The sequence below is a fragment of the Gorilla gorilla genome, chromosome 3 (assembly GCF_029281585.2).
Source record: "Gorilla gorilla gorilla isolate KB3781 chromosome 3, NHGRI_mGorGor1-v2.1_pri, whole genome shotgun sequence".
NCBI classification, from domain to species: Eukaryota; Metazoa; Chordata; class Mammalia; order Primates; family Hominidae; genus Gorilla; species Gorilla gorilla.
In genome coordinates this window covers 119,290,708-119,317,570 of record NC_073227.2, presented here as the reverse complement: position 1 = coordinate 119,317,570, position 26,863 = coordinate 119,290,708, and the positions used below count along the sequence as shown (strand labels likewise).

General features: G+C 42.0%; 2 protein-coding genes across 7 annotated transcripts in view; both read right to left on the bottom strand.

Moving 5' to 3' along the window:
• Positions 1-23,818, bottom strand: part of METAP1 (methionyl aminopeptidase 1) — a 67,066-nt gene extending 43,248 nt beyond the window's left edge. For 4 of the 6 annotated variants that reach the window (XM_055384689.2, XM_063705443.1, XM_031010308.3 and 1 more), the window contains exon 1: positions 23,517-23,787. In XM_055384689.2, coding sequence (XP_055240664.1) covers positions 23,517-23,630 — 114 coding nt within the window. In that variant the 5' untranslated portion in view covers positions 23,631-23,787. Of the gene's footprint in view, positions 1-13,557; positions 13,579-23,516 lie in introns of those variants that run through there. The other 2 variants (XM_031010307.3, XM_063705445.1) reach the window with 2 other exon arrangements.
• LOC129533045 (uncharacterized) lies at positions 20,596-23,508 on the bottom strand. Its single transcript, XM_055384691.2, has one exon. It carries the CDS (start codon positions 23,490-23,492, stop codon positions 23,049-23,051), a length of 444 nt encoding a protein of 147 aa, XP_055240666.1. The 5' UTR covers positions 23,493-23,508; the 3' UTR covers positions 20,596-23,048.
• Positions 23,819-26,863: the final 3,045 nt, after the last annotated feature.

The following is a 26,863-nucleotide window of genomic DNA, read 5'->3' as shown; positions in this document are numbered from 1 at the left end:
ACCTAAAGGCCACAGAGGAAATTCCTCCTCTCATGCCAACCTTCAGAGAGGAAGAATACGGGAGTCAGGGGCTCTTTCTTTTCCACCTTGAGTCCCATCAAGAGCCCTTAATAAATTTGGAGGTGGGACCAAACCATTAACTAATAACATTCCTCATTGACTCTGGAGCTACTTGTTCTTCCTTATGCTTTTCTCCAAGTGGCCTCAGCTGTTCTCCAGAAGAGCTACTATCATCTGGGGTGAAAGAAGAGAGGTTTAAGGCCAAAATCCTAGAAGATATAGAAGTCAGATACAAAAATCGGGCAGCTAATATTCAATTTCCATTAATTCCTGAAGCAGGCACTAATTTGTTAGGAAGAGACTTAATGCTAAAGTTAGGTCTTGGACTGCAAGTAGGGCCAAAGGGGTTCCTTCCCTCTCTCCACCTGCTAACTACTGTTGATGAGAGGAAAATTCATTCGGATTTATGGTCAAGAGAAGGAAAGCAAGGGAGTTACGGATTCCCCTGATACAAATACATTTAAAGGTTCCAAGGGGGAGTAGCCCAGAGAAAGTAATACCCGATCTCCCTGGAAGGCCGGGTAGGACTAAAACCTGTGATTGAAGGCCTTATTAAAGATGGACTTTTAGAGCCTTGCATGTCTCCATATAATACCCTTATCCTACCTGTCAGGAAGCCTGATGGATCCTACCTATTAGTACAAGATCTCAGAGCTATAAATGAAATAGTTCAAACCACTCACCCTACTATGACAAATCCACATATTAACCTTAGTAAAATTCCGTAAAGTCATCAATGGTTTACTGTAATAGACTTAAAGGATGCTTTTTGGGCACGTCCTTTGGCTGAGGACAGCCAAGATCTATTCACATTCAAATGGGAGGACCCCCATACAGGACAGAAGCAGCAGTACTGATGGATAGTATTGCCCCAGGATTTGAGGATTCACTGAATATTTTTACTCATGCTCTAGATAGGATTATTAGAAAGACAGACACTCCACCACATTTACAATTAATCCTATATATGGATGACATACTTATATCTGGAGAAGATACAGAAAAAGTAAGTGAATACTCTGTGTACTTCCTGAATCATTTATACTCTAAGGGACTGCGGGTCTCCAAAGAAGAGCTCCAATATGTAGAAACAGAAGTTAGACATTTAGGTCATCTAATTAGCACGGCCAAAAGGAGAATAGGACCTGAACAGGTCGAGGGAAATGTCTCCTTGCCCCTGCCTCAAACAAAACAGGAACTTATTTCTGGGATTGACTGGATACTGTAGATTATGGATTGATTCTTATGCATTAAGAAGTAAATTGCTTTAGACAAATTAACTAAAAATAGGCCAGACCCGCTTATAAGGACTTCTGGTGAAGTAGACCAAATAAATGAATTAAAAGCATGATTAATATCTGCCCCTGTCTTAGCCCTGCCTTCTTTAGAAAAACCCTTTCATCTTTTTGTTAGCACAGACAATGGAGTGGCCCTTGGAGTACTCACTCAAGAACATGGAGACCACCGGCAACCAGTTGCCTTTCTGTCCAGTCTTAGATCCAGTTGCCAGCGGCTGTCCCCAGTGCATCCAGTCTGTGGCAGCCAATGCCATATTAGTGGAAGAAAGCAGAAAGATTACCTTTGGGGGATACTTAACAGTAAGTACACCCCATAAGGTCAATGTCACCCTAAATCAAAAAGCGGAAAGATGGCTGACTGATTCTAGGATTTTAAAGTATGAGGCTATCCTATTAGAAAGAGATTATCTAATTATAACCACTGATAGTTCACTCGACCCTGCCGGATTCTTAAGAAGGAATCCATTGCTGCAAACAGAACATTTGTATCTAGATTTAATTATGATACCAAGGTATGACCAGACCTATCTGAAACCCCTTATAAAACAAGACAACATTTGTTCCTAGATGGGTCCTCTCGGATGTTTGATGGAAACAGGCACAGTGGATATGCTGTGGTGGATGGAGAAACTCTTAAGGAAACTGAATCGGAGCAATTACCTGATAACTATTCCGCCGAAGGCTGTGAACTATTTGTTCTCAGTCAGGCCCTTAAATATCTAGAAAATGAGATAGGAACACTTATACAGGCTGTAAGTACGCTTTTGGGGTAGCGCATACACTTGGAAAAATTGGGACAGAAAGAGGCCTGATGAACAGCCAAGGCCGAAAGCTTGCTCATGAGTCATTAGTGACTTGTGTTTTAAATAATCTCCAGTTACCAGGAGAAATAGCTATTGTACATGTCCCTGGACACCAGCATGACTTTTCATTTGAAAGTCGAGGTAATAATCTTGCAGATCAGGTAGCCAAAAGAGCAGCAATGGCTGTGAAACAAATATTTCATCTAACTCCCTCCCTCCTCTCCCCCAAATTAGCTCCTATTTTCTCTTCAGCCTAAAAGGAAAAACTAAGTGAAATGGGGGCTAAAGAAAATACAGAAGGGAGATGGATTCTCCCAGATCAGAGAGAGATGCTCTCCAAACCCCTTACGAAAGAAGTTCTGTCCCACTTACACCAAGGAACATGCTGGGGCCCTAAGGCCCTATGTGACGCTGTCCTCAGTCTATGGATGTACTGGGATCTATACCCTGGCCAGAAAGGTCAATGACAGCTGCATTATTTGTAAGAAAACTAATAAGCAGATCCTAAAGAAACTACCTCTAGGAGGAAGAACACCTAGGCTAAGACCATTCCAAAGTGTTCAAGTTGATTATATTGAAATGCTGCCAGTAGGCTAAAATACCTATTAGTGATAGTAGACCATATCACTCATTGGGTAGAGGCCACTCCTTTCTCAAAGGCCACTGCTAGTAATATAGTGACGGCCTTAATTGAACATATTATACCCAGGTTTGGATTAATAGAAAATGTTGACTCAGATAATGGGACCCACTTTACGGCACACATTATGATAAAACTGGCCCAGGTGCTGGACATAGAATGAGAATACCACATTCGGTGGCACCCCTCCTCCTCCAGGAGAGTAGAAAGAATGAATCAGACAAGTCATCTAACTAAATTTTAGAGACTCACCTACGATGGACCAAATGCCTCCCTATTGCTTTATTCAGAATCAGGACAGCTCCCCGAAGAGATACAGGTTCATCCCCCTATGAAATGTTATATGGATTGCCTTACTTACATTCCTCAGCTGATGTGCCTACCTTTGAAACCAAAGATCAGTTCCTTAGAAATTACATATTTGGACTCTCCTCTACTTTTTCTTCCCTTAAAACCAAAGGTCTTTTAGCACAAGCACCACCCTTGGAATTCCCAGTACACTCGCATCAGCCTGGAGACCACGTCTTCATAAAGGGATGGAAGGAAGGAAGGCTCGAGCCAGCCTGGGAAGGATCCTACCTCGTGTTATTGACCACCGAAACCGCAGTTCGCACTGCCGAGAAGGGGTGGACCCATCACACTCGAGTCAAGAAAGCGTCGACACCCTCAGAATCCTGGATTGTGGTCCCCGGGCCAAGTCCCACCAAGTTAAAATTAAGAAGAACCTAACATACCTTTATTTCTATTTTTCTTTCTTTCCTCTCACTATCTCTCATTTTATTATTAACATAAGTAGATTGGAATCATCTCAAGTGATATCCTTTGATGCTTGTCTAGTGATGCCATGCGGGGACCTACATAACCAAAGGCAACTAGCCTCCTCAGAAAAATATCTATGTCCTGGTCCCCCATTTAATCTAACAGTCTCTCACTCCCACAGATGCGATCAATTACAGCCAAGACGCCGCTTCTTCATTCCCACCGAATGGCAAACTTGCAGCAGTTGAAATGATGTTCTATGGACCACTCAATACAGAGGCTGGACCTCTACAGGAGGGGTTTGTACTGAGCTTAGGCCTAATCTTTATTTCACATAAGGAAGCATTTCCCCTGATCGTAAGCTTTATCAGTGTAACCCTATTCTTATTTCTAATATAGATAATCAGCCAGCTATCGGCCATCTCTACGGTATTGGGCAAATGTCAAAGGGGAAGGATCCGATAGGGAGGTTTGAAATACGCCTTCTCCCTCTTCCTCCTTTCCCTTCTCCAACCCCAGTAGTTTCGGCTTTAAATCAAACTTCTATTATCCCAATTAGTCCTTTACTAAATGATAAGACAAAAGCATCAGTACTACAAGTAAATGACTTAAAGCAGACTTTAGCTATTGAGACAGGGTATCAAGATGCAAATGCCTGGTTAAAACGGATTAAATATTCTGTCCACACTCTAAACAAAAGCGACTGTTACACTTGTGCACACGGTAAGCCAGAGGCCCAGATTGTCCCCTTTCCACTTAAGTTCTTCACATGCGACAGATTTGGAGTGTGTGGTAGCTCTCTTTCAAGATTCTACAGCCTGGAATGATGAATCTTGCCAAGCTCTCTCTCTGCTATATCCTGAAGTACAACACCCTGAGGGTCAGCCCCCGAGGGCCATTCAGCCTCCATCTTCCAGGGGAGAGTTCGCCTCATGCCTCTCACGGCAGGAGGAGAACTCAATATTCCTTGGAAATTTCACAGGATGCAGGGAGGTAAGGCACTTCTAAGAGCTAACCCATGAGGCCTCCATCAGCCATCCTTGAGTGGGACATATGGTGGTAATGTTGGGGGGCACTTACTGGATACTCCGCCATATAACTGGAATGGTACTTGCACTCTAGTCCAATTGGCTATCCCTTTTACCCTGGCATTTCATCAACAAAAATAGGAAACACCCCACCACCAACATGCTAGAAGAGCTCCTTACAGATCCTTTGATCCTCATATCCACCTAGATGCGACAGGTGTTGCAAGGGGGGTTCCTGATGAATTTAAGGCCAGAGATCAGATAGCTGCTAGATTCGAGTCAACGTTATTTTGGTGGGTCACGATAAACAAAAATGTAGACTGGATAAACAATATTTACTATAATCAACAATGATTAGTTAACTACACCAAAGTGGTCAGGGGAACTGCAGATGAATTAAGATCTACCAGCCAAATGACACAGGAGAACAGAATCACTCTTGATATGATGCTAGCTGAGAAAGGTGGTGTTTGTGTAATGATTAAGACCCAATACTGCACGTTCATTCCAAATAACACAGCCCCAGATAGAAGTATAACAAGAGCCCTAGAGGGACTTACTGCTTTATCAAACGAGCTAGCTAAGAACTCTGGCATAAATAACCCATCTCTAGCTGGCTAGAAAACTGGTTTGGAAATTGGAAAGATATCTTAACCTCAATCCTCACTTCCTCTATAACTGTGTTAGGTGTACTTCTACTTATTGGATGTTGTGTCATACCCTGTATTTGACGGCTTGTACAAAGGCTCATCAGTACAACCCTTAATAATCTATCCTCTGCCTCTCCCCCACCCTATTCAGAAAGGTTGCTTTTATTAGGGGATCAAGCCAAACAACAAAGCAGAGACTTGCTAGACAAGTTTGAAGAATTATAAAACAAAAAGAGGAGGGAATTGAAAGGAATGGAGAAGTTCCTCAAAGTTTCTTAAATCCATACAGATTTATCATTCCCCGGCTAAATGTTAGTATGTGTGTATTCCAAGGCTGCTCCAGCTTGTTCCGGTAGATTGAGATAAGGCTAAATGAGTCCCAGATCAGGATACATGCCATTCCTTATTTGGGAACCCCTCTGACCTCTCATCACTAACTTCCTCTTTTCTTTGTCCTTTTTCCCTTCTTCCTATTTAGGAAAGTTTTAAATTATTAACCAATCCAGTTAAGTTTAGAGTGTGAGGTCCCATCCCAGCCAATGGGAACGGGACACAGCCATAGGGGATTGCATCAGGATGTAAAGGTTATAAATGTCCCTGTCTCCTTTGTTTGGTGTGCTCTCATGGCTGGACTGCTGGTGAGTGCACCCTTTCGGCAGAAAGTAAACCAGCCTTGCTAAGAGATCCTTTGTCTCAGTGTTGATTTCTTTACAAGATCAAACTCCCATGCCCAACAGCCTTTATTTCCAACCAGGGGAATAATGCCTAGTCCAGGCAATATTTTTCTGTTAAGCAGTCACAGGTGAGGGTGGTATTAGCATCTTTTTTACGTAGAAAAAATTGACAGTTAATGGGGTGGACTGGGTTGGGAAGAAATAATTTCTTCCAAATGTATTTATAGAAAATAAAAATATTTTCATAAAAGAAAGAAGTAATGAAATTAATCTTACATGTGCAAAGAAGTCTACAATGTCTTAGGTTTTAAAAAAATAGGTAAGTTAGAAATGTGAAAAATCCACAAATATGTGGAAATGAAACATACTCTCAATCCAATGTGTCAAAGAAAAAGTCACAAGGGAACTTCAACACAAATAAAAACAAAAACATTTGGTATGCAAAACTTACGGGATGCATAGTAAGAACCTTGGTCTTCACAATCCCTTATTTTAATCCAGACACTTCTTTCTATTAATTCCAGTCCCCTAGATAATAAGTCGCCTCTTTCAACCAACTGCTAATCAGAAAATCTTTGAACCCACCTATGACTGGAAGACCCCACTTCAAGTTGTCCCACCTTTGCGGACCAAACTAGTGCACACCTTACATGTACAGATTAATGTCTGCCTGTAACTTCTGTCCCCCTAAAATGTATAAAATCAAGCTGTAACCCAACCACCTTGGGTACACGTTTTCAAGAACTCCTGAGGCTGTGTCACAGACCTTGGTTGCTCTTATTTGGCTCAGAATAAACCTCTTTAAATCTTTAAAAAAAAAAACAACAACTTTATGGGATACAGCCAAAGATGTTTTAAAAGGAAAGTCTACAGCTGTAAACATATACACTAAAAAAGAAACACCTTGGCCGGGTGTGGTGGCTCATGCCTGTAATCCCAGCACTTTGGGAGGCCAAGCGGGGCAGATCACCTGACGTCAGCAGTTTGAGACTAGCCTGGCCAACATGGTGAAACCCTGTCTCTACTAAAAATACAAATATTAGCCGGGCGTGGTGGCAGGCACCTGTAAGTCAGTGCAGCTACTCGAGAGGCTGAGGCAAGAGAATCACTTGAATCCAGGAGGCAAAGGTTGCAGTAAGCCAAGATTGCGCCACCTCACTCCAGCCTGGGTGACAGAGCGAGACACTGTCTTAAAAAAAAAAAAAAAAAACTCACATTAACAACCCGACTTTTACCTCAAGAACTAGAAAAAGAAGAAAAGATAAAACCTAAGGCTAACAGAAGGAAATAATAAATATTAGAAATTAATAGGCAATAAGGAAGACTGAGGTGGGAAGGACTGCCTGAGGCCAGGAATGCAAGACCGGCCTGGACAACACAGCAAGACCCCATCTTTACCCAAAAAAATAAAAACAATGAAAAGAAACTGGCCAACCCTTAGCTAGACTACCGAAGAAAAGAGATAAGACTCAATAACTAAAAAGGAGGAGAGAAAACTTCCAAGCTCATTTTGTTTTGTTTTGTTTTGTTTTGTTTTTTGAAATGGAGTTTCACTCTTGTTGCCCAGGCTGGAGTGAAATGGAGCGATCTCTGCTCACCGCAACCTCCGCCTCCTGGGTTCAAGCAATTCTCCTGCCTCAGCCTCTCGAGTAGCTGGGATTACAGGCATATGCCACCACGCCTGGCTAATTTTGTATTTTTAGTAGAGATGGCATTTCTCCATGTTGGTCAGGCTGGTCTCGAACTCCCAACCTCAGGTGATCCGCCTGCCTCAGCCTCCCAAAGTGCTGGGATTACAGGCATCAGCCACCACGCCCAGCCCAAGCTCATACTTTGAAACCAGCATTACCCTTATACCAAAGCCAGATAAAGACTAAAGACCAGTATCCCTTATAAATATTGATGCAAAATCTTGAACAAAACACTAACAAATAAATTCAACAGCACACTGAAAGGACTATACACCATGACCAAGTGGAATTTATTCCAGGAATGCAAGAATATTCAAAAACAAAAATCAATTTAATACATCACATTAACAGAATGAAGGATAAAAATCACATAATCATCTCAATTGATTCAGAAAAACCATCTGACAAGATCTGATACTCCTTCAAAATAAAGACACTCAACAAACTAGGAATACATGAAAATTACCTCAACATAACAAAGCTCATATATAAGACGCCCATAACTAACATCAAACTCAATGGTGAAAGACAGAAAGCTTTTCATCTAAGTCCAGGAACAAGATAAAGATGCCAGCTCTCATCACTTCTATTCAACATTGTATTGGAAGTCATAGCCAGAGCAATTAGGCAAGAAAAAGAAATAAAAGGCACCCAAATTAAAAAGGAAGTAAAATTATCTCTGTTCACAGATGACATGATCTTATACATGTAGAAAACCTTAAAGATTTCATTAAAAAAAAAAACTGTTAGAGCTAATAAACTAAAGTTGCAGGATAATCAACACAAAAATCAGTTGCATTTCTATACACTAACAATGAATAATTTTAAGATAAATTAAGGAACAATTCCATTTAAAAATAAATTTCTATTAAAAATAAAATACCTAAAAATAAACCTAAACTAAGGAGGTTAAAAGACTTGTATAATGCAAACTACAACACGTTGCCAAAAGAAAGTAAAGGCAACACAAATAGAGAGACATCCCATGTTCATGTATCTGAAAACGATAAGGTTAAGATATCAATATTACCCAAAGCAGTTTACAGATTCAATGCAATCCTTACCAAAATCCCAATGGCACATTTTGCAGAAATTGAAAAAAAATTCTAAAATTCATATGAAATCTCAAGGGACCCAAATAGCCAAAACAATTCTGAAAAAGAGCAAATTTGGAAGACTCACACTTCCTGATATCAAAACATACCACAGAGCTACAGTAATGAAAATGGTGTAATACTGGCATACAAACAGATACACAGACAAATGGAACAGAATCCAGAAATAAATCCTTGTGTATTTGGTCATGTGTGTTTTTTGGGAGGTTTTTGTTTTTAAAAGATGGGGTCTCACCTCGTCACCTAAGCTGGAGTGCAGTGGCACAATCATAGCTCACTGCCACCTCAAACTCTTTAGGGCTCAAGGGGTCCTCCTGCCTCAGCCTCCCAAGTAGTTGGCACTACAGGCGCATGCCAACACGCCTGGCTAATTTTTGTATTCTTTGTAGAGAAAGGGTTTCACCATCTTGCCCAAACTGGTTTCGAATTCCTGGGCTCGAGCAATCCTCCAGCTTCAGCCTCCCAAAGTGCAGGGATTACAGGTGTGAGGCACCACACCTGGCCTCAGATGATTTTTGACAAGGGTGCCAACAGGCAAAGAATAGTCTCTTCAATAAACACTGTTGGGAAAACTGGATCCAAATGCCAAAGAATAAAGTTGTGCCCTTATCTTAACCATATATAAAAATTAACTCAAAAGAGATTAAAGACCTGAACATGAGACCCAAAACTATAAAACTCCTAGATGAAAACATAAGGGAAATGGGGAAATACTTTGTGACAATGGACTAGGCAATGATTGTTTGGAGATAACACCAAAAGCACAGGCAATTAAAGCAAAAACAGACAGATGAGACTACTCAAACTTAAAAAACTTTTGTTCATCAAAGGACACAATCAACAGAGTAAAAGGTAACCTATGGAATAGGAGAAAAGATTTGCAAATAACATACCTGGTAATGGGTTGACATCTAGATTATATTTTAAGACTCCTACAACATAACATCAAAAAATGAATTAACCCAATTTTTAAAATGGGCAAAAGACTTAAGCAGACATTTCTCCAAAGATGATATATACTAGCCAACAGGCATATGAAACGTGCTCAACATCACTAATCATCAGAAAAGTGCAAATCAAAACCTCTATGAAGTATCAGCTCATACCCATTAGGATGACTACTATGAAAAAAACAAAACAGAAAAGAACAAATGTTGGTGGGGATATGGAGAAATCAGAACCCTTGTACATTGTGTTGGAATTATAGAACAATCCAACTACTATAGAAAACAGAATGACTGCTCCTCAAAAAACTAAAAACAAATAATCGTGTGATCCAGCAATCCCACTTCTGAGTATAGATCCAAAAGAACTGAAAGCAGGGTCTCAAGGAAATATTTGCACACTCATGTTCATAAGCACTATTTACAATAACCAAGAGGTAGAGACAACCCAAATGTCCATCAAGAGAAGAATGGATAAACACAACATGCGGTACACATAAAATGAAATACTATGCAGCCTTACAAAGGAAATCCTGTGATGGGTACAACATGAAGGAACTTTCAGGGCATTAAGTGAAATCAGCCAGTCACAAAAGAACAAATATTGTGTAATCTGACTTATATGAAATGTCTAAAGTAGTCAAATTCATACAGAAAGTAGAGTAGTAGTTACCAGGGGTTTGGGAAACAGGACAAAGGAGAGTTGCTGTTATAGGGCTATGGAGTTCAGTTCTGCAAAATGAAAATGTTCTAGAGATCTGTTTCACAACATAAATATGCTTAACACTACTGAACTATACACATAAAAATAATTAAGACAGTAAAATTAAATGTTTTTTATAACAAATTTTTTAAAGATATGTAAAAAATGGTAAATTACAAAACTGTATAGGTGTATATAATGCAGAGCAACAATTCTATTTTATTTTGAAAGAAAAAAACAGCAGCTAACATTTGAGATTTTACTACATACCAAGCACTGATTAGGCAGAGAATCCTCACACCACTACCAAGACATAGGTACTATTATCACAGATATCTCATTTTACAGATGAGAAAGCTAAGGCACAGATTAACATGTCCAAAAAACACAGGGGTAATTAATGACAAGTCCAGGTTTTGAATGCAGGCCCTCTTAAGACAGCATCCATGTTCTTAACCTGTATATAGTACATATGTAAAAATCTGGAAAGATAAGAAACCAAACAATGCTTTGGTTTTAGGATGCTAGAATTATGATAGTTTTCACCTAACACACTTCTGTTTTAAATTTCTGCAAAGATCATGTACTCCTTTTTATAATAATATATTTAAAAGGAAATATTTACATTTTGGAAAAAAATATTCAACTGAACAGCAAGGTCTCTATCCCTACTAACGATCATTTCATTTCCTTATATTTCTGTACTTGGACTCTTCCTTAAAGTAAAGCTGCTCATCTACTTGCTATTACCTACATGCCTCAGCTTGCTCCTACTTCCATAAACACATCCTTTCCCTGCAGAGAATGTCCTCTCCTTCACCTTAATATATATCATTTTATTTACCTACTCATCTATTTGATTTTCACACCTATTTATCAAAATTCAGTTCTTAACTCCTTCATGAGGCATTTCAAAGCCTGTCTTTACCTAGTACATTGTTCAGCTACTTAGTGTGCTGCTTTTAAAAACTGTTCTTTAGCTGTTTTATCTGTGTCCTCCACATCAGCAATGTTCCTTGAAGATGTCACTACCCATTCTTCTAAAGGCAAGGACATTACAGGAGGAAGCATACCTAGCACTCAGATGTAGATTTCTAAAAACATTCCTGCCAGAAACCAGGGCTGCTTAGAAACAAGACTGATTGCAGATCTGGGGCTGGGAAAATATTAGGGAATGTGTTTTATCATATGCCAGAGAGCTAGGAAGCAATCAGAGAGTAATGGAGGAGACTCAAAAGGATATAGAAGCCACTTTAAAGGTGATAACACTAATCAAATTTGAGACAATTTGAACATGAAAAAGAAAACAATCCAAAGCTCCTAATTGAAAACAACAAACATTTGCAACTACTGGTTAGTGCCCAGTACACAACCATTTCTATCTTCTTGGTAGGAATGGTGGAATGTAGTTCATTTACCAGGTGATGAGGAAAAACTCTTCCTTACAGAAAAAAAAAGAGATCAGCTATTGAATGACAGACTTAGGGAGAAAATCACCATTTGCAACCTCCACTGAAATAATTATCAGGTAGGGATCATCGCAATGCTAAAACCAATCAGAGAAAGATTGTTGAGAAAATGCATACTCTCCAAGTGACAGAATATCATCCCACAGATTAAATGCCAATTGTGAGGTTAAAAAAAAGTACCTGTGCAATCAATGGTGATCTGCTAGGAACAGAACCACCAGCCACTCTGTGCCTCCTGATGTGATGAAATGTGAAGTGGATAACATCACCTATGAGTCTTGTCAACAGCGTTTCACGGTCAGGCGCAGTGGTTCACACCTGTAATCCCAGTACTTTGGGAGGCCGAGGCAAGCAGATCACTTGAGCCCAGGAGTGAGACAGCAGCCCGGGCAACATAGGGAGATCTCCATCTCTACAAAAAGTACAAAAATTAGCCAGGCATGGTGGCATGCCTGTGGTCCCAGATACTCAGGAGGCCAAGGCAGGAGCATCACTTGAGCTCAGGAGGTTGAGGCTGTAGTGAGCCATGATCACACCACTGCACTGTAGCCTGGGCAACAGAATGAGACCCTGTCTCAAAAAAAAAAAAAAAAAAAAAAGTGTTTCACAAATCTAACAGCAGTTGGGCTTGATTTCTGGCTTACAGAAACTACAGGGGACAAAAGAACAACTTAAAGACACTTTGAGGAAATAGTTAATCAAAAATGTGTAACATTCTACAAGACAATTGACTAGCCTCTTCAAGAAGCTAGTATCATGAAAATAAGATGAGGACTATTCTAAATTAAGAGACATGACAGCCAAATGCTATATGTGAGCTTTGATAGGTTCCTGATTCTATAATCAAAAAGCAAAACAAACAAAAAAGCTTTTATGGATGACATTTGGGAGATAATTGAGAAATTTAAGTAAGATTGGCCTATTAGATGAAATCAGAGAATTCTTGTTAATCTTCTTAGGTGTAATAATAGTATTATAGTTAAGAATGCCCTTGTCATTAGAAAATGCTTGCTGAATATTTAATAGATTCAGTGTCGTGTTTTGTGTCTTATTCCCAAAATATTTCAACAAATACACATATATACACACATCCAATACACATACAAGCACACATAAATAAAAGAAATACAGCAAAATGTTAACTTAGGTGATGAGTATACTGCAATTATACTCTATTCTTCTTTAAACTTTTCTATTTGTTTGAAATTTGTCACAGTAAAAAGCTAGAGAAACTCAGTAAAATTATAAAAAATTCAAGGAAAACATAGTTCCTTGTCTATAACATTCACTAGCACTTCCCTGTTATTTATCTTTTTTCCAGTACTTCTTGTCTATACAAGAATAGCATAAGCCCCTTGAAGACAGTTAAACCCTTTTAAATTTTTGCAAGTGTACTGATGCAAATAGCCCAATGAACACTGCTGTTCATGAGTAATACACAACTCCGGACTGGCAAAAATAAAAAGTCTGTTAACAACAAGTCCTAGCTAGCATATGAAACAACATAAACTCTCTATAAGTACAACCATTTTTGTTTTTTGTTTAATGCTAAAGTCTGAGATTTTAGTGCAGTCATCCTAGTATGTACATTGTACTAAATATGTAGTTTCTTATCCCTCACCCCCAGCCAGCCCTCCCCCTTTCTGAGTCTCCAAAGTCCATTATACCGCTCCGAATGTCTTTGAGTACCCACAGCTTAGCTCCTACTTGTAAGTGAGACGACCTGGTACTTGGTTTTCCATTCCGGAGTTACTTCACTTAGAATAACAGCCTCTGGTTCCTTCCACGTTGCTGCAAAAGATATTATTTCATTCTTTTTTTAATGGCTGGGGAGTATTTCATGATGTATATATATCAAATTTCCTTTATCCACTCATCAGCTGACACTTAGGTTGGTTCCCTATCTTTGCAATTGTGAAATGTGCTGCGATAAACATACATATACAGGTGTCTTTTTATATAATGACTTCTCTTCCTTTGGATAGATACCCAGTGGTTTCTGCAGTGGTTGTACTAATTTACATTCCCACCAGCAGTGTTTAAGTATTCCCTTTTCATCACATCCATGCCAACATCTATTGTTCTTTGACTTTTTAGTAATGGCCATTCTGGCTGGAGTAAGGTGGTATCTCATTGTGGTTTTAATTTGCATTTCCCTGATGATTAGTGACATTGAGCATTTTTTCATATGTTTGTTGGCCATATCTTCTTTTGAGAAAATTCTATTTAGGTCATTTGCCCACTTTTTGATGAGATTATTTGATTTTTTTTTCTTGCTGATTTGTTTGAGTTCCTTGTAGATTCTGGGTATTAGTCCTTTGTCAGATGCATAGTTTGCAAATATTTTCTCCCTACAGGTTGTCTGTTTACTGTGATTATTATTATTATTATTGCTGTGCAGAAGCTTTTTACTTTAATTATGTCCCAATTATTTATTTTCAAGTACAACCACTTTGGAAAACAATCTGGTATCATCAAAGTAAAGCTAAACACATATCCTATGACCCAAAAAATTTTCTCCTTAGGGGTATACCCAAGAGAAATTTTTGCAAACAGGCACCAAGAATCAGGCACAAGAATGTCTAGAGCAGAACTATTTATAATAGAAAAACCATAACAACCCAAATTTCCATTGACAGAAGAATGAAAAAGTTGTGATATATTAATTCATTGGAATATCACATAGCAGTGAAAACAATGAAAATGAACCAGAGCTACAATGAAACATGGATAAATCTCAGGAACATAATGACAAACAAAAAAACGCATGTTGTAGAAGAATACATGTAATCATTTTGTTGGTAAAAAAAAATTTCAAAAACATTAAAAATACATTTTTTAAGAAATCAAACATGGAAATGCAAATGAATGATAAACACAAAATTCAGGATATGGAATACCTCTTGGATGAGGGACAAAGAAAAAGGAGCCTTCTGTTTTCACTTGTTTTCCTGGTAATGTTCTTTTTAATAAGTTAGATGGTAGGTATATAGGCATTTACTATATCATGCTTCTTTAGATCCCGTGGATGATTTGCTGTGTTATTGTGTGTGTGTGTGTGTGTGTGTGTGTGTGTGTGTGTGTGTGTGTGTGTGTGTGTGTGTGTGTGTCTGTCCACAGTTCCTTGGCTAATAACTCCCCTAGCCTTGTTGCAGTCTCGTTATATTGTTGGGTGCTTTAGGCCTCAGGAAACAGACTCTCTCCAACCTTCTCCTGCTCTCTTCCTTTCACCCTACCTGAAGGCAAATGTCTAACCCCCACCTTTGTGATGTGGGTCATAAGACTCTCATTCCAGAGAGGGTCCCACCCCATATACCCTGAAGGAATGAAGCTTCCATAAAAACCCAAGAGGACTGGGTTCAGAGAGTTTCCAAATAGCTAGCTGAACACTGAACTCATGGAAGCTTGGCATCCCTTCCCCCATACCTTGCCCTATGCAACTCTTCATCTGTATCCTCTGCAATATCCTTTATAATAAACTAGTAAAATAAGTATTTTCCTGAGTTCTGTGAGCTGCTCTAGCAAATTAACCAAACCCAAAGAGGGGGAGCCATGAGAACCCCAACTTGAAGCCAGTCAAGTTTTAAGTTCCGGAGGCCCAAACTCGTGACTGGTGTCTGAACAGGGTGGGAAAGGGGCAGCTTCGAGGACTAAGCCCTCTATCTCTGGGATCTGACACTATATCCAGTCAAACAGTGTAGGAAATGAACTAAAGGACACCCAGTTGGTGTCCACTGCAGAAATGATTGCTCGCTTGGTGGTGAGGAGAAACCCCCATAGGTTTGGTTACAGAAATCATCTGTGTTGATGACTGTTGTGGTATGAGAACAGGGGGAAAAAAGTTTGAGTTTTTTTCCCAAACATTTACTAATATTTTTATTCTACTCAATATCAAAAACAATTTAGAAAACATACATCTATAGATCCTGACTTTATGGTCCTTAAAACTTTAATTCAAAAGCAATATTAAATTATTCATGTAACAACATTCACATTTTTCTCTATCATTTGTTTAGTGGAGTGAGAAGTTAACAGTATTCTAATAGTCAATCCCATCCCTATTACCAGTTAGTGAAATAATCAGTAATAACATAAATCCCCACTCAGAAGACAAAAAAAGTTACGACATTTTTAAAACCTAACGGAACTTACATTTACCTATTTTATTGAACGACTAAGCCTGTAACTTGCTGGATAAGACAGGGTTAACCTTCAGAATGTGATGCAAAGGTTGGTTTGCGTTTTGCACTTAAATCACAGAAGAATCATCAAACACACATTCAAAACACAGAGAAGTCTCTGTTGCCTCCCACTTTATAATGATAAGGGAAGTTGCTAAAGTTACAATTTCACTTATCATTTATATCCTAACCACTCTTTAAAGGCTTGAGCCTGTGACCCAGATAAATGCCACATTAGCAGATAGCAGACCCCAATTAACAGGGGCTTTTCTTGGTTTGCTGTTTTTTGTTTGTTTGTTTGTTTTTGAGACAGTCTTATTCTGTTGCCCAGGCTGGAGTGCAGTGGCGCAATCTCAGCTCACTGAAACTCCACCTCTCAGGTTCAAGAGATTCTTGTGCCTCAGCCTCCTGAGTAGTAGCTGGGATTACAGGCATGCACCATCACCACCCAGCTAATTTTTGTATTTTCAGTAGAAACGGGGTTTCCCCATGTTGACCAGGCTGATCTCGTACCAAGAGATCTGCCCGCCTCAGCCTCCCAAAGTGCTGGGATTACAGGCATAAGCCACGGCGCCTGGCCTTAACAGAGTTTTTAGAAATGCTTTCCAACAGACATGGCACAGCTCTGGTATATCAGGAAGAAATCTTTACTGAGCCTTGCAATAAGTCAGGTTACTGGAGATAAAAACAGGAGAGAACTTATTTACAACTTACAAAGCATGAGAAGTTCCACGGGGTCCCTATCCTAGTTTCATCCATAAGGTGCCACACACACACACACACGCACACACAATGAGAAAGGCAGGCCTCGTTTACAGAGTGTTTTGAATTGCTCTTTATTCAAACCCAGAGACAAGACTGATACCAATCAAGGAAATCAAAGGAAAAGACTTATAATTGTTGAGCTGGGAGCACTACTTGCCCAAGCATGAATAAAAGAATGCTTCATGTTAAAACTGTGAGGTCAGGCGAAGTTCAGGATCAAGCACAAAAGGTTGTAATTACATTTATATTCCATTACATTAAACATTTGATACAGAATGAAGCTCAACAGTTGCTTTATAAAGTATTTCTGCCTATTTAATATCTATCTAAAAGTGTTTGCTATTGCAGTAATACCAAAGACAATTACAGAAGGAGTTACCGTGCCACTGCTTTTCTTCCGAATATCTAGAGCTGGAATGAGCTTAGCTATGCACTTATGTCTGTCACTCCTATGAAATTTACTAAAACTTAACTAAAATTTTGCAAATATGCTAAACATGAAAAAAATTCACCTTAAAAAACCATGACTAAAACTTGATTTCAATCCACAAACTAAGTGAACAGTATAAGATCACATTTCCTATAGCACTTCAATTTCCAAAAAGGTAACTCAAAGACTGGTATAACTTTTGATTGCCTACCAACCAAATGATGCTCGTTTTTGTGTTGTTGTTGTTTTACAAATTCTACTGTAATGTAGGTATATTTCATGCCAAAACTTCATAGATGACCAGAAGGCCCTCAAACCAACAATAATCCACTAACTACACTGTGAGAACCACTGTTCTGGACAAGGATATAGAATTAGCTTAGGATAGTTCAATTCTGGGTTCATGTACCAAATCATGTACCATTATTATATGTTCCTGAGTAAGTCAAAATGATTTAAATTTTCAAGGAACATTTATTGAAGAGTAAACAGAAGCTAAAAAATTGAAAAGAAATTAAATTCAACTATAAGTGAATAAACAAATGACAGTACACCCATAACAGTCTTTATAAAGGATCACGTAAATGTAGCCATGACATGACACTACCAAAACACTGGTTAAGACATAAGGATGAGAAAATTCTCTAAGATTATATGTATTATGGTTGCCATTTCTGTAAAAACATACACAACTATGTGCACATGAATAAATACGCAAATATGTTCTTAAGAATACACACCAAAATTTCATAGAAATCATCTCTGGGTAATTGTTTATCTTCACATATATTTTGTATTTTTCTACAATAAACAATTTATGAAATTATTTTTGTTTTGTTTTAAAAAGACTCATAATTTCTCTTTACCTCATCCTATCTTTTTGCTTATAAGAAGCTATGACATTTGTACCTAAACTCAGCTAACTTACAGGAGTGTTTAAGGGTGGTCTGAAGTGACATGAGGAATTTAAAGAAAATCCCTATAAATAAAAACGCAGAACATGATAATATCTCCTTTAATGAAGATGAATTCCAGAAACACCCTGCACTGGCAGGAATGTTGTTACTGACGGAGAATGTTTCAGAGGGCAGGGTTGCATTTCAAAGATACTGCATGTTATAATGGCAATTCCTTCTCTACCTTCTAACTCCAACCTACAAGATGCTCAACAAGACTTTCTTCCAGCCAGGTGCAGTGGCTCACACCTGTATAGACAACACTTTGCGAGGCTGAGGCAAAGTGGAACTCAGAAATTCAAGACCAGCCTGGGCAACATGATGAAACCCCGTCTCTACCAAAAACACAAAAAATTAGCCAGGTGTGGTGGCTCAAACTGGTGTTCCCAGCTACCTGGGAGGCTGAGGTAGGAGGATCACTTGAGCCTGGGAGGTGAAGGTTGCAGTGAACCAAGATCACGCCACTGCACTTCAACCTGGGTTGACAGAGTAAGATCCCAACTCAAAAAAAAAAAAAAGAGAGAGAGAGAGAGAAGAAAAACTGTCTTGTTATTTAAAAAAAAAAAAAAAAAAAAAGACTTTCTTCCTGGATTCAGTTAATCATGTTACCTACCACTTCTTTTAAAGAACCTATTATTGGATTTGTCAAAAATGTTCATAAACAAGTAACATTTCCCCTCAAAGATTTTTAAGCCTTCCTTGGTACTGATTTTAATAACATTACATATGAGGCTATATGCACAATAAGGCCCAAATTTACTATATGCTCTACTAGGCACCCTGGATGCTCTCTTAGTCACCTTCTGCTCAACTCCATTGAAGAGGATGCTTCATTAGGCAAAGGAGGGGACTTACCCAAGGTCATGGGAGCAAAATCCAGGTCTCCTTCCACTTACACTATGCTTACTACCTTTTATGCCTTATAAATATAAATAGTTACAGATCACTCAGGTCTCTCCCAGCTGATCCTCTAACCAGAGGAGACAGCAACTGCCCTATGCTATTCACAAAGTTAAACATCAGCTAAAAAACTTAAAAGTAACTAAATTCAACCATAAGCAAATAAATGAGTGTATCAACAATATACTATACTATTCAGTGTTTACAAAGGATAATGTAACTACAGAATTTCTTTGTTTTCCATTGCAAGCCCACTGATGTCTTTTCTTTCATGTAGGGAAACGAGGGCCTACTGTGGGCAAGGCACTTTGGAAAATACAAAAATGAGTAAAACACACCCTCTGTCCTCAAAAAATTCTTACACACAAATGAAAAAGACATACATAAACTATTAAATAGGAAGGAAAACTTCTATTAATAAACACAATCGAACATCAAGAACTCTTGGAAAACTCAATTTTCAAGTAAAACTGGTTGTACTCCTCTAAAGAACAAAAGCTTTCCTTAAACTCAAACATCCTAGGCTGGGCACAGTGGCTCATGCCTGTAATCCCAGCACTTTGGGAGACTGAGGTAGGCGAATCACGAGGTCAGGAGTTACAGACCATCCTAGCTAACACGGTGAAAGCCCGTCTCTACTAAAAATACAAAAAAATTAGCCAGGCGTGGTGATGCGCACCTGTAATCTCAGCTACTGGGGAGGCTGAGGCAGCAGAATCGCTTGAACCCGAGAGGCAGAGGTTGCAGTGAGCCGAGATCACACCACTGCACTCCAGCCTGGGTGACAGAGCAAGACTCGGTCTCAAAAAAAAAAAAAAAAAATTAAGCCACCTAGATAAAATATTTCTACTTTCCTAAACATAAAACAGTATAACAATAAAAAGAGCTAACATTCATTAAGTTTACTAATATGCTAAGAGCTTTACATACTTTGGATTTAGTCTTCATCAAAACCCTGAGGTAAGTATTATTAATAGCCCCATTTTAAAAAGATACAGCTGAAAAAGAGAGGTTATTTGCCCAAGTCACATAACTAGTAAATGATGGAGCTGTGATTCAAACACAGCAGTATACCTCTCTATTTTGATGCATTTATCCATTAATTCAAACATTTAATGGCCACCTACTGCATACAGAGCATCATACTGGGAAATGAGAACAGGGCAGTGAACGAGATGAGATCATTCATGAAGTTCACCTTCCGACTAAAAAACAGACATTCTTGGCCGGGCATGGTGGCTCACGCCTGTAATCCCAGCACTTTGGGAGGCCAAGGAGGGTGGATCACCTGAGGTCAGCAGTTCGAGACCAGCCTCAACATGGAGAAACCCCATCTCTGCTAAAAATACAAAATTAGCTGAGCGTGGTGGTGCATGCCTGTAATTCCATCTACTCGCGAGGCTGAGGCAGGAGAACTGCTTGAACCTGGGAGGCGGAGGTTGCGGTGAGTCGAGATCGCACCATTGCACTCCAGCCTGGGCAACAAAAGCGAAACTCCGTCTCAAAAAAAAAAAAAAAAAAATCCTCATTTTTCTAACAGGTGAGGTAATCATAGATTGCACAAAAGGTCATAAAGGAATAAACAAGGTGGTGTGACAGAGTAACTGGGAATGCCTTACTTCTGTTAATGGTGTGATAGAAAGGCCTCTTGCAGTTTTGTTCTGTTTGTTCCCAAAGACAAGCTGGCCAGACAGCCAGGCCAGGGACCAGAGCAGTAGAAAGAAAGACCACTCCTAGTGATCAGAGAAGTGTTAAGGAAAATCCCTAATTTCTTCTTTTTGGTTTTTTGTTTTGTTTTGTTTTTGTTTTTTTCTTGAGACGGAGTCTTGCTCTGTTGCCCAGAATAGAGTGCAGTGGTGCAATCTCGGCTCACTGCAACCTCCACCACCCAGGTTCAACTGATTCTTGTGTCTCAGCCTCCTGAGTAGCTGGGACTACAGGCGTGTGCCACCACGCCCAGCTAATTTTTGTATTTTTAGTAAAGACAGGGTTTTGACACGTTACCAGTCTGGTCTCAAACTCCTGACCTCAGGTGATCCGCCCGCCTAGGCCTCCCAAAGTGCTGAGATTACAGGCGTGAGCCACCATGCCCAGCCAAGCCCATATTTCATCACAGATGTATAAAGCAGCTTAGAATAAGTTACAGTGACTTGATCAAGGTCTCAAGCTGGGATTGGGGGAACGGCTGTGATTTCAGAAGACAGGTGACACTTCGGAAAGGAAAGAATGTAAACATAGCCTTTGGCTAGAGCAAGAGGCTCAGAAGAGGGGCCCTGAATGTGGGGCTGGAATCCTGAAAGCAATGAGGGATACGCATAATCAGACTGCGGGAAAAATAACTTCTGTACAAAAGGTTTTGTTTGATAGGGTTTTTTTGTGGGCGTTTGTTTGCAAGGGGAGGAATTACAGTAGAGAAATTAAGAGAGTATGACAACTGATTTGGTGGGAAATTTTAAAAGCTGACCATAGGAGGTGGTAACAGAAATGAAGAAAAAGAGACAGTTGGGACAGCCACTCTGGGAATATTTGAGTGCATGTCTAACAGTGATACCAGAAATATACCTGCAGAATCCAACATGTAAATACCTCCAATCCTAACACACGGAATAAACCCTAGATGTTTTGTTTTCACAAATGTGTCTAGCATTTTTCCACAAACCCCAGTGATTCACCTTCTTTCTACCTGTTTCATGAATGTGGTTTCACACTACCTTTTTAAAATCTTATCAGAAGAATGTCATACATATTAATTCAAAATGCCACCTACTTTTAAAGTTATTCTACTCAGATGGTACAACTGTCAAAAGCAAACACTGTTTCTTAAGTTCAGGTCCCACACAGGCCACAAGAAGATAGAATTTGGAAATTTTAAAGAATCTAAAGGACGTGTACTAGGTTTAACATGAGTAATGCTCAACATGTTAAACCTAGTACAGGTCCTTTAGATTGTTCAGTAATGCTATTTTTAGATCAAGCAACACTCCTCCACGTGCAAGTTTTTCCAAATTATACTAACAAGGTCAAGGATCATATCCTATCTAAAAACAAGACTGTATAACACAGCTAAGACCTTTTGCAATCGCTTATCTACAAATATTGTGACGTAAAGATTGTATTTATTTGTATCTTTACGTTTCTATGTTTTATGTTGGAAAACACTTTTATTATTTGTATTGTGTTCATATATCTGCCTTCATTCTTATTCATATTTTTATTTATGGCAGAGTTAAATCGTACTAGAATCCTTTAAAAAATAAAGGACTTTACATTATAACAGCATTTCACGTTCCTTGGATAATCTGGGTCTCAGAAGAAGCCTGTGAAACTTACAAAGAAAGCTATAATCATCCCCTCTGTACAGTGTAACACTGGAACTCAGAAAAATTAAGTAACTTTACTAATTCAAGATCGCACAGTAATTGGCAAGGGCAGGGCCCCAATCAGGCCTTCTCTTTATTCCTGCTCTCCTCCCCACAGGACGCTACCAATTGAATATTTGAATATTCATGTGCCTCTCTTCACTAAACCTGGACTGTAACTAAGAGCCATACTATTGCCGCCCAGCCCTCATCCTGGGTCTCGAAATGCAGCAGCAACACTAGTACTCTTCAGTAAACAGAAACACGAGCACACGCTTCAGTCTGGACCCCATTCAACGCTGGGTTTGCTCTACTGCACAAAACTTAAAATACACTACAGCATTCACGCCTAACCCTCAATGGAACTGTCCTTTTCACTCTGGGAAATTCAGTCACAGGTGACTCATCCCGTTAGCTTACAGTTTTGTAAATTAATAATTTTATATACCGAAAGAAAAGAATGAATTACACAGACCTCTCCCTTCCCCACCCCCAAAGTTGCTTAAGTGTCAAAGCACGGTAGTAAAGCACAAAGAAGTGGGGCTGGAGCTAGCTAGCGTTCCTCCTCTCTGCGACTCTGACGGTCCTCGGGCCACCCATCTCTCAGAGCCCGGCAGGTAGCTTCAGCCCCCCACCCCGCAGGGACCCGACGGACGGCCCGGCAGCCTCCAGCGCCCAGACCCGAGCCCCGCCGGTGCTGCGGATGTGGAGGCTCGCGACGCTCGGGCTGCCCTCCTTCCCGGCGCCGCTACCTGCCTCCGGCAGCCCGCACACCTGGCGGCCCCCGCTCCCAGAACGCGGAGGTCTAGCGCGGCCAAGCGACCCCGCACAGCCCGCTTCCGCCCCAGCCCACATGGCCGCGGCGGGTGGCGCCCCCGCCCCCGCGTGAGCCCAGCGCGGTTCCCGAGGACCCGGGGACCCCATGAGGCAGGAGGGGGCGGTGGCGACGCGGGTGGGGGGAGGAGGAACCGAGGCCGTGGGGAAGAGGAGGAGCGCGTCCCGACTCGCCGCAAGGGCGGGAGGAGCCAGCAGGGGAGAAGCGAGGAGGGGTCCCGCAGCGGCGGCATATCCGCGGGGCAGCGGGCGTCTACCTGAGAGCAGAAGTACGAGCCCTGGATGCCCAGCTTGATGCAAGTGGGACACTGGAGCTTGGCCTCACTGCTGCAGCCGTCTGTCTCGCACACCCGCGTCTCCACGGCCGCCATGCTGCCTGCCCGCTGGAAGAGCGCCTCACCGAGGAAGAGGCGGCGGCGGGAGAGAGGAACTGCCGGGCGGAGGGGAGGGGAGAGAGACTGAGTCGGGGGAGGAGCTCGGCCCGCCGCTGGCCAGGGCGCGGGACGGGGAGGAGCCCAGGGCCGGCCGGGACCACGCAGCGCGCCCCGCCCCCGCCCCGCGCGCGCAGCTGGTGCCCCGCCCCGCCGCCTTCGCCCCGCCCCCCGCCGGCGGAGCCTGCGTGCCCAAGCCTCCCGGCGGCTCGCACATTGGGGCTGTAAGGGAGCTCTGCAGGGCCCCCCCATTCGGCGCCTTCGGGCGTCGGCCAGCAGAGAACGCGACCTGCCGGCGCCTGACGGTGAGGAGCCGCCCTCTCGCGGCGCACTCTCTGTGCCTACAGTCAGATAAGACAGTCGTCCTCACTGACGAACACCCAGGAGCCCTGATCATCCCCGACACCCGCAGGCGGCTAGAGAGGGCGCTGCGCTCCTCTGCGTTGGTTTCCCCCGCCGCTCCTTGGAGAACAGTCCCCTGGGTTAAGTTCTGTTTCTCACTGACATTGTCGGGTCTGAGGCCTAAGGACCACCGCTCATTCACAGAAAGGAGAGCCATAGAGCTGTCAACGGGACGGTGGGCTGGGATTCACATCTGCCCTCCCTCCTGCCCGACTTTTTTTTTCCACACACCACCACCTCCCCTTCAAAACCGATAGTGCTAGTAATAGTAACACAACTATCAGGTATTCAATACAAATAATTTTTTTGTATAATCCCAGTTGATTGCTTCAGCAGTAAATAGGGGAGAATTGTGCTGATCCTGAAATGTCACAGTCGAAAGAAGCTGTAAAGGCCTTCCGCTGCGAACCTGTTGCTTCAATCTTTTCAGCTGTATTCCAGGTCGGCTGTGTTGTAACTCATGCTTGAGTGCCTCCCTGTCACTAGGGAGGAGCGAAAAACTAACATTTACTGATCACAAAAGGCTGTGAACTTTGTTATTGTATTTTTTTAACTTCTCCGTACTTAATACACCAGAAAAGCTCATATTACTTTTATTTTTAAGAACTTTGTTTTGGCTAGGAGCGGTGGCTGACGCCTGTAATCAATCCCAGCACTTTGAGAGGCCAGGGCATCCAGGGCACCAAGGCCAGCGGATTCTTTGAGGCCAGGAGTTCGAGACAAGGGTGGAAATATGGCAAAACCCTGTCTCTACAAAAACTAAAACTAAAAACTAAAAAATTAGCCGGGCATGGTGGCAGGCGCCTGTAGTCCCAGCTACTGAGGAGGCTGAGCCGGGAGGATCTGTTGAACCTGAGAAGTCAAGGATATGGTGAGCTATGATCCTGCCACTGCACTCCAGCCCAGACGACAGAGCAAGACCATGTCTCAAAAAAAAAACTTAGTTTTGCAATATAAGCAGTAAAAATGATGTAATAAAATCAAGTAATAGAAATGTTTACATGCATACATATACTTTTGTATACAAGAAAAATCAATAAGTATGTATATATGTATGTACAAAATATTTTTTAAATAAAAACTGCACCATACCATATAAAGTAATTTACTTACCTGATTTCAGTTACTATGATGTCAACTTTTTGTTTGTCGTTTGGTTTTTCTTTGAGACAGCATCTCATTCTGTCAACCAGGCTGGAGTGCAGTGGTGCTCACAGTGAGAGGTGATAGCGAGGTGACAGCGTGCTGGCAGCCCTCGCAGCCCTCGCTCGCTCTCGGTGCCTCCTGGCCTCGGCTCCCATTCTGGCCGCGCATGAGGAGCCCTTCAGCCCGCCGCTGCACCGTGGGAGCCCTTCTCTGGGCTGGCCGAGGCCAGAGACGGTTCCCTCAGCTTGAGGTAGGTGTGGAGGCAGAGGCACGGGTGGGAACCGCGGCTGCGCGCGTCGCTTGCGGGCCAGCTAGGGTTCCGGGTGGGCGTGGGCTTGGCGGCCCCCACTCAGAGCGGCCGGCCGGCCCCGCCGGCTTCGGGCAGTGAGGGGCTTAGCACTCGGGCCAGCAGCTGCGGAGGGTGCGCCGGGTCCCCCAGCAGTGCCGGCCCACCCGTGCTGTGCTGGATTTCTCGCCGGGGCTTACCTGCCTCCCTGCGGGGCAGGGCTCAGGACCTGCAGCCCGCCATGCCTGAGCCTCCCCAGGCCCCACCGTGGGCTCCTGCCCACGCGGCCCAAGCCTCCCCACTAGGGCCACCCCCTGCTCCAGGGCACCCGGTCCCATGGACCACCCAAGGGCTGAGGAGTGTGGGCTCATAGCTCCGGACTGGCAGACAGCTCCACCTGCCGCCGCAGTGCGGGAACCACTGGGTGTAGCCAGCTCGGCTCCTGAGTCTAGTGGGGACTTGGAGAACCTTTATGTCTAGCTAAGGGATTGTAAATACACCAATCAGCACTTGTATCTAGCTCAAGGTTTGTAAACACACCAATCAGCACCCTGTGTCTAGCTCAGGGTTTGTGGATGCACCAATCCACACTCTGTATCTAGCTAATCTGGTGGGGACTTGGAGAATCTTTACGTCTAGCTAAGGGATTGTGAATACACCAATCAGCACTCTGTATCTAGCGCAAGGTTTGTAAATGCACCAATCAGCAGCCTGTGTCTAGCTCAAGGTTTGTAAATGCACCAATCAGTGCTCTGTGTCTAGCTAATCTAGTGGGAACTTGGAGAACTTTTGTGTCTAGCTCAAGGTTTGTACACGCACCAATCAGCAACCTGTCAAAATGGACCAATCAGCTCTCTGTAAAACAGACCAATCAGCTCTCTGTAAAATGGACCAATCAGCAGGATGTGGGTGGGGCCAGTTAAGGGAATAAAAGCAGGCTGCCCAAGCTAGCACTGAGAAGCCACGGGGGTGCCTTTGTGCACTGTGGAAGCTTTGTTCTTTCACTCTTTGCTGTAAGTCTTGCTACTGCTCACTCTTTGGGTCCACACTGCATTTATGAGGTGTAAAACTCACCACGAATGTCTGCAGATTCATTCCTGAAGGCATCGAGACCACCAACCCACCCCGGGGAACAAGCAACTCCAGAAGTGCCGCCTTAAGAGCTGTAACACTCACCGTGAAGGTCTGCAGCTTCACTCCTGAGCCAGCGAGACCAGGAACCCACCAGAAGGAAGAAACTCTGAACACATCTGAACATCAGAAGGAACAAACTTCAGACACGATGCCTTTAAGAACTGTAACACTCACTGCGAGGGTCCATGGCTTCATTCTTGAAGTC

Excerpts from the sequence above, each read along its gene's own strand:
- LOC129533045 (XM_055384691.2), bottom strand. The coding sequence starts at position 23,492 with ATGCCGCCGCTGCGGGACCCCTCCTCGCTTCTCCCCTGCTGGCTCCTC.